At 39.5% G+C, this 16,118-nt stretch overlaps 1 protein-coding gene across 2 annotated transcripts in view; it reads right to left on the reverse strand.

Annotated features, from left to right (window-relative positions):
- Positions 1–789: 789 nt before the first annotated feature.
- The window catches only part of TCTN1 (tectonic family member 1), a 49,165-nt gene continuing 33,836 nt past the window's right edge, over positions 790–16,118 (reverse strand). Inside the window, exons 5-12 of one of the 2 annotated variants that reach the window (XM_069081843.1) lie at positions 10,359–10,446; positions 9,285–9,394; positions 7,333–7,353; positions 4,683–4,820; positions 3,513–3,638; positions 3,065–3,146; positions 1,478–1,619; positions 790–1,021 (exon numbers count right to left, since the gene is read on the reverse strand). In XM_069081843.1, the coding sequence (XP_068937944.1) occupies positions 805–1,021; positions 1,478–1,619; positions 3,065–3,146; positions 3,513–3,638; positions 4,683–4,820; positions 7,333–7,353; positions 9,285–9,394; positions 10,359–10,446 (924 nt within the window). In that variant the 3' untranslated portion in view covers positions 790–804. The remainder of the gene's footprint in view (positions 1,022–1,477; positions 1,620–3,064; positions 3,147–3,512; positions 3,639–4,682; positions 4,821–7,332; positions 7,354–9,284; positions 9,395–10,358; positions 10,447–16,118) is intronic. The other variant, XM_069081844.1, reaches the window with a different exon arrangement.

The following is a 16,118-nucleotide window of genomic DNA, read 5'->3' on the forward strand; positions in this document are numbered from 1 at the left end:
GTAAGATTTGCCTCTTAGGCAGAGATGGAGAACTTGCCTCCAGTGACGGAGGCCCACCCACATTCCTTACAGCTCAGACAAAGGAAAAGCATCACAGGGAGTCAGGGTGGCTAGAAGAGTTATCAGTCCCATGAAGCTCATTGGGGATTTTGATAAAAAGTGCTCAGTGTGGGTTGCATATAGAGCCTACTGACAGTATTGCATAGTGGGTAGAACACCCGGATTTTAGAGTCAGAGGACTCCAAGGTTCAGTCAGCCAATCAACAGACATGTAGTAAGGGCTTACTCTGCCCCAGACTGAGCAAAGAATGAGGGGTAAACAAGAAAGGCCACTTGTTTTGTGTAGGACTTGGAGTTTCCTCATCTGTAAAATGAGAAGGGGCTGAGCTCAGTCTAATTCTAAATCCCTGGAAGGTTGTGATGCTGACCGTGGAGACGTCTGGGTCCCTCTGAAACAATGCAGATTATAAAAATCAGACTGCCAGAGACAGCAGAAATTAGCCTAGTTCGACCTCTTCATTGCCAGAAAAGGAAAATGAGGCCCATGGAGGAAGAGGATTTGCCCAGGGCCATAAAGGCAGAGCCAAGGACTAGAAAGCGGAACAGATTTCCTGTGCCTTTTAGAATACCACACTATGGCCCCTACAATCCTGTCCATCCTGTCATGAATTTCAAGGGATGGAGAGTAATAGTAGGACAATTGTTCAAATATAGCTGTGTTTCTGTTTCCTTCAGGGCTTCATCGAAAGTCTTTTCTATACAGAAAAGTGAGGCAGGAAGTTAGCAACTGCCACACTTGACATCTTAATGGAGAAAAAAAATCAAAACTGCTCTCCAAGAATTAGGAATTATGTTTACCTTTCTTTTTACTACAAGAGTGGAGAAATGGACAGGCACCCAGTCCTGAAAATTCGCCGGTGAAGAATCTCCAAAAGAAGCTACAGAGTCTGGTACTGTTTCGCCTCTCAGTAATTTTTTTAGTCTTCTCTGAACTAGTTTGCAATTGGTAGTTTCATTCAATCTTAAAGAAAGAAAAAAAAAAACAAAATATTAACCCAGCTGAGAATTCTTTAATAAATGCATGTTGACAGTCTCCTGTTCTCCTGCCTCTCTTTCCCTCTGAAAAGGAGATCTAGTGGATGGAAGTGTGGACTGATATAATCAGGTCAGATGACAAGATGTCTAGTTGGGGGCGAGAGACAGAGAATGGATTGTATGAGTTTTCACTCCTGCCCTGGGGCAGGCTCAGTTTTCCTGGTGGATAGGGTGTGGAGAACCATTGGGGGCATCTGCTAGATAGAGTGAGTAATGATGAAATCAGAATCTATATTATGGATTTCATTCCAACTAAGCTTATTAAAAGTTAAAAGGGTTTTCTTTCTGCTTTAGGGTTCTTTTTAGGAACCCTCAAAAAGTAGCATTTGTTATCTAATCATCATAAACATAACTGTTAAATAGTAAAAGATTAATCCCTTACCTTATTTGGCATCCAGTTATCATATCATAACCAAAGACCACTGGTTTCCGAAGGCCTTCTGCTAATAAGCAGTTCTGTTCAGCTGGGCTGTGAAAAATGGTAAATTGGCCATATCTGTTGGTACTTCTAACCACACGAGATGATGTTCACAGAGTTAAGAGAAAATATGACCTATGCTAAAGATATATTAAAACAACAGTTCATATTTGTAGAGTATTTTTCAGTTTATAAAGCTCTTTTTCAAGGCATAAAACCCTATTTGGTAAACAATGGGAGAATTATTATCCATATTTAACAGAAGAGGAAACTGAGGCTTATAGAGATTAAGAGAATTTGCACTTCAAATAATGCACTGCCACGCTGTAAATTACTTCAGCCGTTCTGGAAAGCAATTTGGAACTATGCTAAAAGAGGAAGGTATATATTGAGAAATAAATGCAAGTCACACAAAACCAAAAGACAGCGACCAAAATAAGGCTAATAAGCAGCAAATCTGAGCCTTGCCCCCAGGTCCTCTGCCCCCAAACTGTATATGATTTCTAGAACAGCAGACTGGCACTCAAGCACTAGGGGGGCACAATGGAAGGCTCCCCGCCCCTTTTATTTCTTTTATACAAAGCACCTTTCAGGCAACCTCTGGCAAGACAAAGAGACTACTTTTCTGTACCTCAAGTCTCCTAGATGGAGCTTAGTTTTTCAATACTTTCTTCAAAGCATTATTACAACTATTCTCATTGACTAGTATCAACTAAGGAAAAGATAAGATAGAATTTGGCTTCACTCAGTGTTAGCTGCAGATTTACATCATCAATAAACTGGTTCATAAATCTCTTATATACATTAGTATCTACATATTTGGGGCTGAGTGGATAGAGCGCTGGGCCTGGAGGCAGGAAGACCTGAGTTCAAATCCACCCTCAGACACTTACTAATTGTGTAACCCTGGGCAAGTCACTTAACCTCTGTTTGCCTTAATCCACTGGAGAAGGAAACGGCAAACTACTCCAGTATCCTTGCCAAGAAAGTCCGTATGGACACAAAGAGACGGATTCCAAGAGTTGGACATGACTAAACGCATGAACAACAAAAAAATCCCAAGATTTAATTAAATAAATGGCACCTACAGAAATTCATGAAAGCCAGCAGGTACTGGTGGAAGAGAACAAGCTGGTACCCAAAGACCTTGCATACTCCTCAGTGAAAGTATGTGCCCAACATGCCAGACACAGGATCATGTGCTCTTGCCTGACCCTTGTCCCATACTCCTTCTAGTTACTACAGGTTCCACAACCAAATACAAAGTCATTATAGGCTCTGGTGTCTGCAGACATTTCTACCTTGAGTCATAATTTTCTGTTTACTAAAATATTTTCTACACACAGATTACTTCACCACAACCTTGAAAAGCTTCCCCTTAATATGCAGCTAGATCAGTAACTGGGGCAGAATTGGTCTAAGTAAGTCCTGATTGGAAACAAATGTCCCTATTTCCCTAAATAGTCTAGAGAATTAAAGAATATACAGAGAAGAGACAACATGATCTCCAAATATTGGAAAACTGACTCCTAAGAGACAACCAAAAAGGATATTTTATCACATATCCAGCTATTAACGGTAGTCCTGGAAAATAACCTGGATTTCCACTGAGAGGGAATGGTCTAGTATTTTGCTGAAAGACATAATATGACATAGAAAAATTCTTATTTTTATTCATAAAATGGCAGAAAAATGGGAGCTTTAATAAAGTCTAGAATATCAAACAATAATACGTCCCCCCCCATAAACAACTACAAATATAACTACTGAATGCAGGCACACATCTTGAAGTATAATTACAAGCTTATAGAGTGTGCTGCTCCTAAGAGAAAAAGAAAAAAAAATGAACACAATTCCACCATAAAGCTCTACTACAAATGATTCCAGCGTTTGGTACAAACTATATTATGGTTTTACACTTACAACTTACAATATTTCTCTTAAAATATGATGATTTTATTCACTTGGCAAGCATCTGTGTTAAAATGACAAAAATTACCTCAATAAATTGAACATGAAATTGCTGTTGGAGTGGAAGCATTGAGCTGCTGACTGTCCTAAGAAGGATACTGGCATAAGCCTTTGTGATTTCACCTTCCTCTGTATGTAAGATGATGTACTTTAACTGAAAATCAAAACAAACACAACTTATGACCCCTTTCATTACTTCCCATTTAGAATCAAAGAATATAGTCACAGAACTTTGGGGCTGGATGGACCTTGCAGATCACGTAATCTAATCCTCTTATTTCATAGATGGGGAAAGTGAGGCCCAAGAAGGAAAATACTCTGCCCAAGGGCACATAGCTAGCTAGTGTACCCTTGAGGAAATTACACAAGGCTCTCATTTTAGCAGCTACAATTAGCATACTTAAAAATACTAAAGAAAAAAGAAAGAACAAATCTTTCTCTGTGCCTACAATTCTTGGTATTTCTCCAGTACAATCTCAACTTGGTCATGAAATGCAGAGCAATCTCAGGCATGCCCCTTACACCATAAATAAGGATGAGAGCTCAAGTCAGAGGGTACCCAAATGGGTACTTTGCGCACCCACTGGAATTTGCAGAATATAACTAATCTTATCATTCATACTCTGAATGTTTGTCATTCAAGTCAAACATTTTAAAAACTGGAAACAAAATGTGACCGATGTTTGGATTGGGGAGAATGGTTGTCCAAGTAATGGCATGTAAATATAATGCAATGATAAATATGAAGAATTCAGAAACACAAAGGAAGGCTTATGCAAAATGACCTAGTGTGAAGAAAGCAGAACCCAAAGAACAACATGCAGAGTGACTACAACATAAATAAAGTCAACACGGAGAGGCAATAAAGCCCAGGCCAAACCCAAGTCAATGCTCATTCCATGCTGTTACACAAAGGACATGCCTGTTTCCTTTTAACAGCTGATAAATTCAGTCTTTGGGTACAAACTGTCAGTCACCCTTTATTCCTCTCTAGCTTCAAGATGAGGCATAATTAACTAATCTGTCTTCATAAGCTAATCAACTCCTAAATGCCAGGAGGACAAACAGAAATGGGAAACAATGTGGTCTACTGAAAAAACAACCTTTGGGGAGGAGTTTCTGATGACTGCCCCACAATATGCAGCTTGATTCTGCCTTAAATGAATAAAACCACCAAAAAATGAGATCAGGCACCTACCAGAACAACAACATTAGTGCAGGTTTTCAGACCATTGATGATGCGAAAAGTGGGACGCAAAACAGCATCAGATGGGACCCTGCTAGTCACTGTTCCATTTAGAGACTTCTGAAGTAGAGTCTGGACAGTGATAGGAATCTGCAAAGTGTTATAAACGGATTGTTCAACGTGCTCCACAATAACATGCTTCTATGACTAAGAAGTTCCATAGCTATAAACCTTTACAAGACCTACTTGATTTTAACATATATTCTATCTCCTATGACATCTACAATTCAATGTTAAAGACTCTTTGACTCTATAGCATAATTAACCAAAGGGCAAAACTAATTAATGTTTTCTATCTGCATAAAATAAATACCTCTCATATGTCTAAGAGCATCCAAAAAAGTGCCTATTACCTAGTGCCTAGATCTGGAGGACAGAGGGAGACTCTTGTACTATCATATACTGATCCCTTGTTCAGGTCATCATAAAGTCAAGCCACATTCTTCTCACTTGTGTTAAAATTGTATCTTGTTTGGGACCCCTGACCACCCTTCCTTCTCCTAGTCAATATAGTAAGCAAGTTTTATAGATAACCAGTATGAAGTAGCAATAGCAGGAAATAAGTTCACAAAGAGAAACCTGGAAGACATATACAAACCATCCCAAAGATGAAATGAGTATAATTTGCAAATTGTATCATACATTAGCTAAAATTCACATCCTGTTAATATGTGCCCAATCAAAAGAAACCATCAAGGTTCTGCTTGTCAAGGTTCTGGCTCTATATGTAAATTCCAGACAAAACCCAGACAGCTCCAAACCAGCAGAACATCAAAAAGATGCTGATAACATTAGGATAATGACTTTTAAGTTTTACCGTTAACTTTGAGCTGATTTGGATATGTTAGTGAACTAACTGCAAGATGGTCGAGTTAGGAGGAATTGGTCTTCTCCCCCAAAATACTATGAGACCTCAAACTCCTGCATCTAAAGCCTTCTGCATCTCCATTGGTCCATGCTACAGAGTACTCCCAACTCTAATCCATGCTTACCTGAGTGATGTTCTCTGCTTCTCCTCTTCCATATCTCTTCCTCATCCCATTTTGCTGTCCCCATGTCACTGTCTGCCTCTCTAGAACTTTTTGCCACTTGTCTCTGCCTTTCTGGAGTTTTTTACCCCCCCATATTCCACCACAGATTGTTCTTTCCTGGTAAGTACATCAAGAACTGGGTATGCCTGTCCCTATTCATAATTTCATAAATTAATTACCAATTCATCACTGAATATAAAAATCTTCCTGTTTGGGTTAGTGACCCTAAATATACTGGGTGGCAGTGAATGAAAGCTTTAACCTCAACCTGAGTATCCCTTTTTAGGAGTCTTTTTAGGAAGTAAGTGCCAGAGGCTGACAGAAATGCTAAGAACAGGTACCTTAAATTCAAATATCTTTGTGACAAAGCACTGTGCCTAGTATGGAGGAGATGAACTTGACTGAACCATTTCATTATCCTCAAGAGGACCGTAAGAACAATGTCGTAGCAGAACAGCTGGAAAGCTGGCTGTTATGGATTATAGAACAGTGAGTCTAAAGGAACAGCTCCATATGCTAGAACCAGGCCCAAAAGACCAATATTCAGAAAGTTAGAATTTATCAAAATAGATTTAACACTTACAATTTAACAAATATGGTGTGGATTTTTTGGTAATTACTCAAAGGTACAAGCCCTCCAAGCTGTCCTGTCCCCATAACTGACACAGCAATAGATAAAGACAGGATGCGGCCTGTCTTTAATTTTTAATAAAGCCCCAGTGACTGTACTTCTCATTCATATATCATATAAGTAGAGCTCCAAATGGTTTACCTAAAAGTTCTGCTTAGCTAAGCTTTCAGGCTATTTCTCTTTCAACTAAAGAGATTACCTCATTTCTATGTCTATATCTTTTTTATATATTTCTATCCTAAGATCTAATAAATATAAACAGCATCTACAGAAATGCTGATTATTCATGAAAACCAACAGGTATTTGGCAAACAGAACCAGATAGTACCATAAGACTATAACCCCTCCCTTGTAACTACAGACAACAGAAAGGGAAGGGACAGGTGACTCTTGTTCTTTATCCCTTCTGGTTCTGACAGGTTCCACAACCACTGAGGGATACAGAAGGGAGGGTACAAACCTGGCAGGCCTTCTACTTCACCCACAAATCTACAAATCACCAAATGTTATATTAATAATAAATAACCTCCTAAAATGTGGTAGTTTACTGAATTCAATTTATAAATCCTTTACAGGCATACTGCATCATGGTTACTAATCATCACTTTGACAAGAGACCATTTAAGTGCCCCTAAGGAAACCAGAAAATATAGGATTGCATTCCATTCATTTGTCAATGAAGGGGTTACCTGTGCAGTTTCAGCACAAAGAAAACTGTAAAACTTCAAAACAAATTCAGTTTAAATGTTATGAAATGATAGGGAAGGTGTACCAGGAACTCTTTATTTGCACCTACCTTGCTTTTTAGCTGAATCCTTTCTATTAATAACAAGGCATCATTTCTAATCATAAACATATTTATTTAAAAGATATTAAAAGCTAGTTTTGTTGTTGTTTTACCATAAATAGCCTTTTTTCCATTAAGACATGGACTTCTTACCTCTTTACCTGAATTAGGCACCTAGACAAAAAAGGAAACAAAGAGTTATATCTGTATATCATAATCATTACTTTCCTTGCCTTTTTTAATACCCATTCTTATATCTAAGGTTTTTTTCTTGAACACTCTAAAAAAAAAGAAAAATAACTGCATGTCTTGTAATGTGAACATGCTGTCAACATTCTTATCACATTCATAATAAACTAATTTGACATTTTGCTTGCAAATGTACTCCTAAGAAAAGCATGGCATCAGCCAACCCTCTGGATATTGCTAGCCTTGAGGAATACTTAAACTGTTTTTGAGAGGAGAAGGCAAGGCAATTGGGGTTAAGTGATTTGCCTAAGGTCACACAGGTAGTTAAGTGTCAAGTGTCTGAGGCCAGATTTGAACTCAGATCCTCCTGACTTCAGGACTGGTGTCCTATTCACTGTACTGTCCTCTCGCTGCCCCTTAAACTTTTTCTCAATCAATTCATGAACAAGTATTTCTTGAGCACCTCCTATGTGCAAGGTACTAGAGGTTGGGTAAAGGGAGAAAGCTATACAGAACATGGCTGCTATCTTCCAGGCCCTTAGAAATAAGGTGGGTAGATAAGATATGTCAGTAGGCAATCATAACTTTACGAAACTTATGTGAAAACTAGGTTTATTACAAGAGAAATAAGCATGCATATGGAACCCAAAAAGTTCACAATCCATATGGAAGTTTGCATATTTATGACAGCAGAATACCAGGAAGCTCCACCTAAAGGGGCATGGCACAGGAGGGGGAAAGGTGCAGTAAAGATGAGAAGAGAACAAAACACCCCCCCCCCAAAGGGGAGGAGCAAGGTGATTGGCTGGATTCTTTTCCCTTGAGACCTGCTAGGCTATCAAGATAGGAGGGTCTGTATAACTACGGGGTCCCAGCTGTATAAGCAGTTTATCAGTCCAGCACAGACTGACTGGCATCTGCCTTGACTCCCAAGGACAGTCAGGGAGCTTAGTCTGGGATGCAAACAACAAATTATGTCAGCTGGAGGGGGAAAAGGGGCAGGGGTTGTCCTTGACACATTCAGACCCGTGTTTCTAGAAAATATAGCAACTCAAAAAGACAAGTTTGGGGGATCCTTTAATAGATATAAACACGTGAAAAATGTAACCACCAGTACAAGGCAGAATATGGGAAAAGTATAGTTTCAGTGGAAAGAATAATAAGCAAATTGAGTAGGGGATTGAAGTAGATGATTCCAAAAGTCCCTTCCTGCTCTAAATCTCTTTATTCTGTGGCCTCAAGATGGCCAGATATCTTCTAAATCTAAGATTCTATGATGCCATGAGTTCAGAAGAAGGAGAAATCAGTGTTCTCAAGTGTCTGGAAAAACAACGTAGGTTGATTGTGTGAGCTGGGCCTTAAAGGAGGGGTAGGATTTAGAAAGGCAGAGGGGAACTGAAAGGGCTTCCATGCAAGAGATGGCACGGAGGTGGGAATACACAAAACATGTTCTAAGGACAGCCTGGCCAGAGCAGGAGACTGGTGCTGGAGAACAGTAGGAAAAAGGCTAGAACAGCAGCTTAAGGTCTGATGTTAGAGATGCAAAAATGCTGAGCTATAGAGTTTGGAAGCATCACTATTTTTGATCATGAAAAATGACAGAAAGATTACTCTCAAGGAGCCATACAAGGTGTTCAGAGGATAGAAGTGCAGAAATCAGTTGAAAGTCAAGAGCTAAGTAATAGTAAGTAAGGTGATATAAACTTTAACCTCACCTCTTTCTCTAAAAACTGTTAATCAGATCAGTGTGATAAATAAACTGCTTTATTGTTCCTCTCACCATCTGTGGGAATTCCTAGACTACAGGTTGGCAAAATGTTGGATAACCTCATTTTATCCTTATAACAATTCTATAAGGCTGAGAGAGAGAAATGACTTGCTTTATACTTGCAGGGGCATTTCCAAACTGAACTTACTGCCAAAATCTTGGGCTGGATGTACTGACTCATATCGAGGGCTCTGTCTTCACCACATTGCTCCAGAATAATTTTTCTGTCACATCGGAAGATCTCATTCATCAGAAAGCCTGGAAATCACAGCAGAATAAACAAGAAAAGGTAAGCAAAACAAAGAAATTTCTAAAAGTAGACACTGAATGAAATGTCAAATTGAAACTATAAAAGAGAAAACAGAGGGCAAAGCAAGTTGTGAAAGAAGCGAGGAGTGGTCTGCAGCAGAGGTTGATTTTTCTCCTTCGGGCACAGCATGTGACTGAGGACCTTCCCTCAAGAAGTGAGTCTGTAGGGGCGGCTAGGTGGTGCAGTGAGTAAAGCGCCAGCCCCAGAGTCAGGAGGACCCGAGTTCGGTTCCAGACTCAGACACTTAACACCCACACAAAAAAACTAGCCATGTAACCTTGGGCAAGTTACTTAACCCCAACTGCCCTCCAAAAGGCAAAAAAAAAAAAAGTGAGTCTGTTGGGCACACTAGTGAGCTGCCTACAGGGGGACAGACACCTGAGAGGAGCCCACTTACCTATGGCACTGTGAACAAGGCAAGTGAGCCCCGAGGATGAGGCAGAATTGCATTATAGCCAGTTTAAGATGAAGGTAGAAAATGTGACCATCTTAGAATATCAGAATGGTTGTTCCATTACTCCAGATAGCAAAATAAAGACAAGATGGCAGAAGTGACAGGGAAGCAGACTTCAGGACACCATGAGAAAAGATCATAGAACAACCAGAAGTGTCCAAAACAGAATGAGCTGCCTCATCAGGCAAGTAGTGAGCTCCCTAGAAGTCTTCAAGCAAAGGCTGGATGACCACCACCTGTCAGAGGCATTAGAGATGGGACCCCAGTATAAGAAAGAACTTTGGATGACGTCACCTCTAAGATGCTTTCAGGCTTAAAAGTCCCATATCCTAATTGAGAAGTCTGATTAAGGGGATTATAAATTTAAGCAGTGGGTTCCTTAAACTAATGACAAACCTTAAAGGGGAGTGAGAATAGAACTTAACATTACATAGGAAAGAGAACATATGAGCACTTACCTACAGGATTGTTATCTGAGCATCGAGGGCCAACTAAAGGACACGGAAGCTTCAGAAATGAATCAGAGGTCTGCACAGGATCTCTGTACTATAGAAACACATATAACAGGACGATTTATGATTATTAAAAATAATCATTTATTTTTAAAGAAATAGAAAAAATGCAATTAAAATAATGAAATGTAATTTCCCAAAACACAAGTCAATAAAGTTCTTCACCAAAATTCAAAACAAGGTCTTTTTGTTTTTATTTTTAGTTCTAGTTCCAAATTCCCTCCCTCTCTTCAGCCCCTTTCCTCATCCACTGAGAAAGTAAAACATATGATATTCATTATACTTATGAAGTAATGCAAAACATATTTCCACATTAGTCACGCCTCCCCCCCCCCCAAAAAAAAAGCCAGAAAAATAAAGAGAAAAAAATCTGCTTCAAACTTCATTCCGAGTTCATTTGTTCTCTATCTGGAGGTGAGATAGTATTTTTCCTCATGAGTTCTTTCTCTGGAACTGTGGTGGATCATTGTATTGATCAGAGTTACTAAACCTTTCACAGCTGATCGTCATTACAATATTGCTGAAAATGTGTATATTATTCTACTGGTTCTTATCACTTCACTTTGCATCAGTTCATGTAAGTCTTCCCAAGATTTTCTGAAAGCATCCTGCTCATCATTTCTTATAAGCACAATAGAATTCCACTATAATCACATACCATAACTTGTTCAGCCATTCCCCAATTGATAAGCATTGCCTCAGTTTATATTTCTTTCTTTTTTTTTTTTACTTTTTTTTGAGGGAAATTGGGGTTAAGTGACTTGCCCAAAGTCACATGGCTAGTAAGTGTGTCAAGTGTCTGGGGCTGGATTTGAACTCAGGTCCTCCTGAGTCCAGGGCCAGTACTCTATTCACCACACCACCTAGCCACCCCTCAGTTTATATTTCTTTGTCACCACAGAACAGTTGTTAAATAAATACATTTCTACATATGGGTATTTTTCCTTTTTCTTTGATATCCATGGGGTTTGGGCCTAGTAACAATATTGCTGGGTCAAAGGGGATAAGGGGATGTACAATTTTAAAGCCCTTTGGACATAGGTCCAAATTGTTCTCAAGAATGGTAAGTCCCTATTTTTCCACATTTTCTTCAGCATTTCTCAATTTCCTTTTCTGTCATATGAGCCAGTCTGTTAGGTAAAGTAGTACCTCAGAGTTCTTTTAATTTACATTCCTCTAAAAAGACAAAGGATGGGGTGGCTAGGTGGCACAGTGAATAGAGCACCAGCCCTGTACTCAGGAGGACCTGAGTTCAAATCTGACCTCAGACACTTAACACTTACTAGCCAGGTGACCTTGGGTAAGTCACTTAACCCCAGTTGCCCTGCCTTCCCCCTTCCAAAAAAGCAAAAAAAAAATTCTAGAGCTGCAGAACCCACAAAATGATGGAGTGAAACAAGTTTCAGGCCCAAGACTGCCTGGAAAGTCGACAGGAAGGGTCTATCACACCAGGTTAGACGTGGAACACAGCCTGAAACACAGACATGGAACAACATGAGCCATGCCAGCAGAGACAGGGCCAGAGCACCTCAGGAGACTGAATCACTGGCAGCTGTGGTGGTCTCCAGGTTTTTCAGACCACAAACTCCAAAGACAGTGTAGAAGGTCAGTGGGAAAACTCTACTGGACTTGGGTGAAAGAGCATTGTCTGGCCCCACCCCTAGGGTGGCAGAGATGGTGGTGGAGGCAGCAGCAGCAGTGGTGGCTGCTTCTGGAGCTCCCAGCCGACAGACAGTGTGGGGATTGAGCAGCTGATCAGAGGGCAATTGCAGAAATCTCTTTGGTGGTGCTGAGGCAGGATTCTCTTGCTTTGCCCTGCTTGGATCTGGATCCTGGGTGGCAGTCCTGGGGTGAGGAGGAGTGCTGATATGGTAGAGCTTATGGCACAGTGGAGAGGGAATCCTCACAGTTCCAAAAAAAAGAGTGCTTGTTGTCACTCACAGACCAGAGCACAGGCCGGAAAGGAGTGAACACCTCTCCTTTGATCATACCACCTTGGAAGAGCTGATCATTTATAGGCCCCTAAAAGTGTCTCTGAAAACTGTTGCACAAAACCCCTGAAGTTTGGGACAATACACCATCTTAGCCCACTGGAAGCAGAGTCCTACCTTGACAAAGAGTTAGAAAGTCAAGTATTTGGTTGGGAAAATGAGCAGACAGTGTAAAAAAAAAAACCTCAGACTACAGAATCTTACTTTGGTGACAAAGAAGATCAAAACATACAACCTAAAGAAGACAACAAAGTCAAGCTCTTACATTTAAAGCCTCCAAGAAAAATATGAATTGGTTGCAGGCCATGGAAAAGCTCAAAAAGGATTTTGAAAATGAAGTAAGAGAAATAAAGGAAAAATTGGGAAGAAAAATGAGAGTGATGCAAGAAAATCATGAAAAATGAGTCAACAGCCTGCTGAAGGCGACCCAAAAAATACTGACGAAAACAACACCATAAAAAATAGACTAACTCAAATAGCAAAAGAGGTCCAAAAAGTCAATGAGGAGAAGAATGCCTTAAAAAAAAACACAATTGGCCAAATGGAAAAGGAAGTTCAAAAGCTCACTGAAGAAAATAATTCCTTAAAAATCAGAATGGAGCAAATGGAAGCTAATGACTTTATAAAAAATCAAGAAATTATAAAATAGAACCAAAGGAATGAAAAAATAGAAGACAATGTAAAATATCTCACTGGAAAAAAACCACTGACCTGGATAATATATCCAGGAGAGATCATTTAAAAATTATTGGACTACCTGAAAGTCATGATCAAAAAAAGAGCCTAAACATTATCTTTCAAGAAATTATCAAGGAAAACTTCCCTGATATTCTAGAACCAGAGGGCAAAATAGAAATTGAAAGAATTCATCAATCGCCTCTTGAAAAAGATCCCAGAAAGAAAACTCCTAGGAATATTATAGCCAAGTTCCAGAGTTCCAAGGTCAAGGAGAAAATATTACAAGCTGCCAGAAAGAAACAATTCAAGCATTGTGGAAACACAATCAAGATAATACAAGATCTAATAGCTTCTACATTTAGGCAAAGGAGGGCTTGGAATATGATATTCTAGAGTTCAGAGGGGCTAGGATTAAAATCAAGAATCACCTACCTAGCAAAACTGAGTATAATACTTCAGGGGGAAAATGGACATGCAATGAAATAAAGGACTTTCAATCATTCTTGATAAAAAGACCAGAGCTGAACAGAAAATTTGACTTTCAAATATGAGGATCAAAAGAAGAATGAAAAGGTAAATAGGAAAGAGAAATCATAAGGGACTTATTAAAGTTGAACTGTTTACATTACTACATGGAATGATGATATTTATAACTCATGGGACCTTTCCAATAAAATAAGGGGAAGGGGATAAGAGAAGATAATGATAAAAGGGAGGATAGATTGGGGGAGGAGTAGTCAGAAGCAAACTCTTGAAAAGGAACAGGGTCAAAGGAGAGAATAGAATAAATGGGGGTGGAATAGGATGGAGGAAAATATAGTCTTTCACAACATGACTATTATGGAAGTGTTTGGCACAACTATATTGAATTGCTTGCCTTCTCAATGAGGGTGGGTGAGGAGGGAGGAAGGTAGAGAATATGGAACTCAAACTTTTATAAACAAACCTTTAAAACTGTTTTTACATGCAACTGGGAAATAAGATGTAGAAGCAATAAGGTATAGAAATCTATCTTGCCCTGCAAGAAAGGGGGGGGGGGGGTGTGATAGATGGGAAGGTAGACTGCAGAAAGAGGTAATCAGAATGCAAGCCAACTTGGAGTAGGGGGAGGGGAGAGATGGGGACAGAATTTGGAGCTCAAAATCTTATGGAAATGACTGTTGACTAAAATAAATTAATTAATTGAAAAAAATTACATTTATGTATCAGCTATTTAGAGTACTTTTCAATATGACTATTGATAATTTTGATTACTTCCTCTGTAAACTGCCTGGTCATATCCTTTGACTGTTTATCAACTGGGGAATGGCTCTTATTTTCAGGTTTGGCTCAGCTCCCTATATATTTGAGAAATGAGATCTTCATCATAGAAATTTGCTTTAAAATGTTTTTCCCAAATTTCTGCTTCTAAATTTGGCTGCATTGGTTTTGTTTATGCAAAACATTTTTATATTTATGTAATCAAAATTATTCGTTTTGCCTCCAGTGAACCTATCTTTTATTCAGTCATGAACTCTTTCTTTTCCATAGATCTGACAGATAATTTTTCTAAGTTCCTCTAATTTGCTTATGATATCACCCTTATGTCTAAATCATGTACCCATTTTGAGCTTATCTTGGTATAAGTTGTAAGATGTTGGTTCATGCCTTGTTTCTACCAGACTCAATAAAATGTTGATATTTTAAAGGAATGACATAAATGAATATGTCCTTTGCATGGTTTCTTCCTGTCCTAGAATGTCCACCCTGGATACCTTTCCCTCACACAATCCTACCTTTAAGACTCGTGAAGCCTTTCCCACTCCCTCAACCACCAGGGTCCACCATGCTTATTTATTATTTGTATTTATTTTATACTCCTAGAAAAAGTAAAGGGTTTTAAAAGAAAAGATTTCAAAAACCAAATGAGAGCTATGGAAGAAAGATATGAAAGGAGAATTAATAGCTTGGTAAAAGAAACAGAAAACCTTACTAAAGAAAATAACTCTTTGAAAATTAGAATTGGCTAAACAGAAGCTAAAAAGTCTATGAGACATCAAGAAATAATAAAATAAAGCCAAAAGACTAAACAAAGATAAGGTAATTTGAAGCATTTCATAGCAAAAACAAATGGTCCAGAAAAAAAGGCCAAAGAAAGATAATTTAATACTCAATATTGTGGGTCAGAGCCAAGATGGCAGAGTAAAAGCAGGAACTTGCTTGAGCTCCCACTCCAACCACCACCAATACCTGTATAAAAAATTACTCTAAATAAATTTTACAGCTGCAGAATCCACAAAATGACAGAGAGAAACAAATCTCCCACTGAAGAACGCCTGGAAGGCCGACCGGAAGGGTCTATCACACCAGGCTGGGAGCTGAGCACAGTCCCACAGGAGCCATGCTGGCCCAGACTTGCAGCCCAGACCAGCCAGAGTAGACTTCAGTAGAATGAATCCCCTTCACCTGTGGCAGTTTCCAAACTTCTCAACCCATAAACGCCAAAGAGAAAGTAAAAGGTCAGCAAGGACCTCTGTTGGAACGGGGTGAGAGAAGAGTATGATCCAGTCCCTTCACCCAGGACAGCAGAGGTGGCAGTGCTGTGGCATGGCTGCCTATGGAGCTCCTGGCCCACAGATCATAGGGGAACCAAGCAATCATTCACAGAGCAATTGCTCTTGCTTTAACCAGCTTGGACCTGGGTTGCAGGTTTGGATGGTGGTCCTGGGGTGAGGAATGCTAGTGTTCCAGAGCTTGTGGTAGCTGTAGAGAGGGTGCCCTCCTCATAGCTCTGACAACAACTGAAAAACCCAGAAATTTGGGACACAGCTCTCTCTCCACTCTGGAAGCAGAGTTCTACCTTTGCAAAGGGCTCAAAAGTCAAGTAATTGGCTGGCAAGATGAGCAGAGGAAGTTCAATCAGACCATAGAATTTTTTGTGGGGGGACAAAGAGGATCAAAACATGACACCAGAAGAAGACAACAAAGTCAAAACTCCTTCATCAAAAGCTTCCAAGAAAAATATGAATTGGTCACAGGCCATAGAGGAGCTCAAGAA

This window comes from Petaurus breviceps, unplaced genomic scaffold (assembly GCF_028583685.1).
Source record: "Petaurus breviceps papuanus isolate PSGF00001 unplaced genomic scaffold, PetGlider_PUasm1.0 99, whole genome shotgun sequence".
Classification (NCBI taxonomy): domain Eukaryota; kingdom Metazoa; phylum Chordata; class Mammalia; order Diprotodontia; family Petauridae; genus Petaurus; species Petaurus breviceps.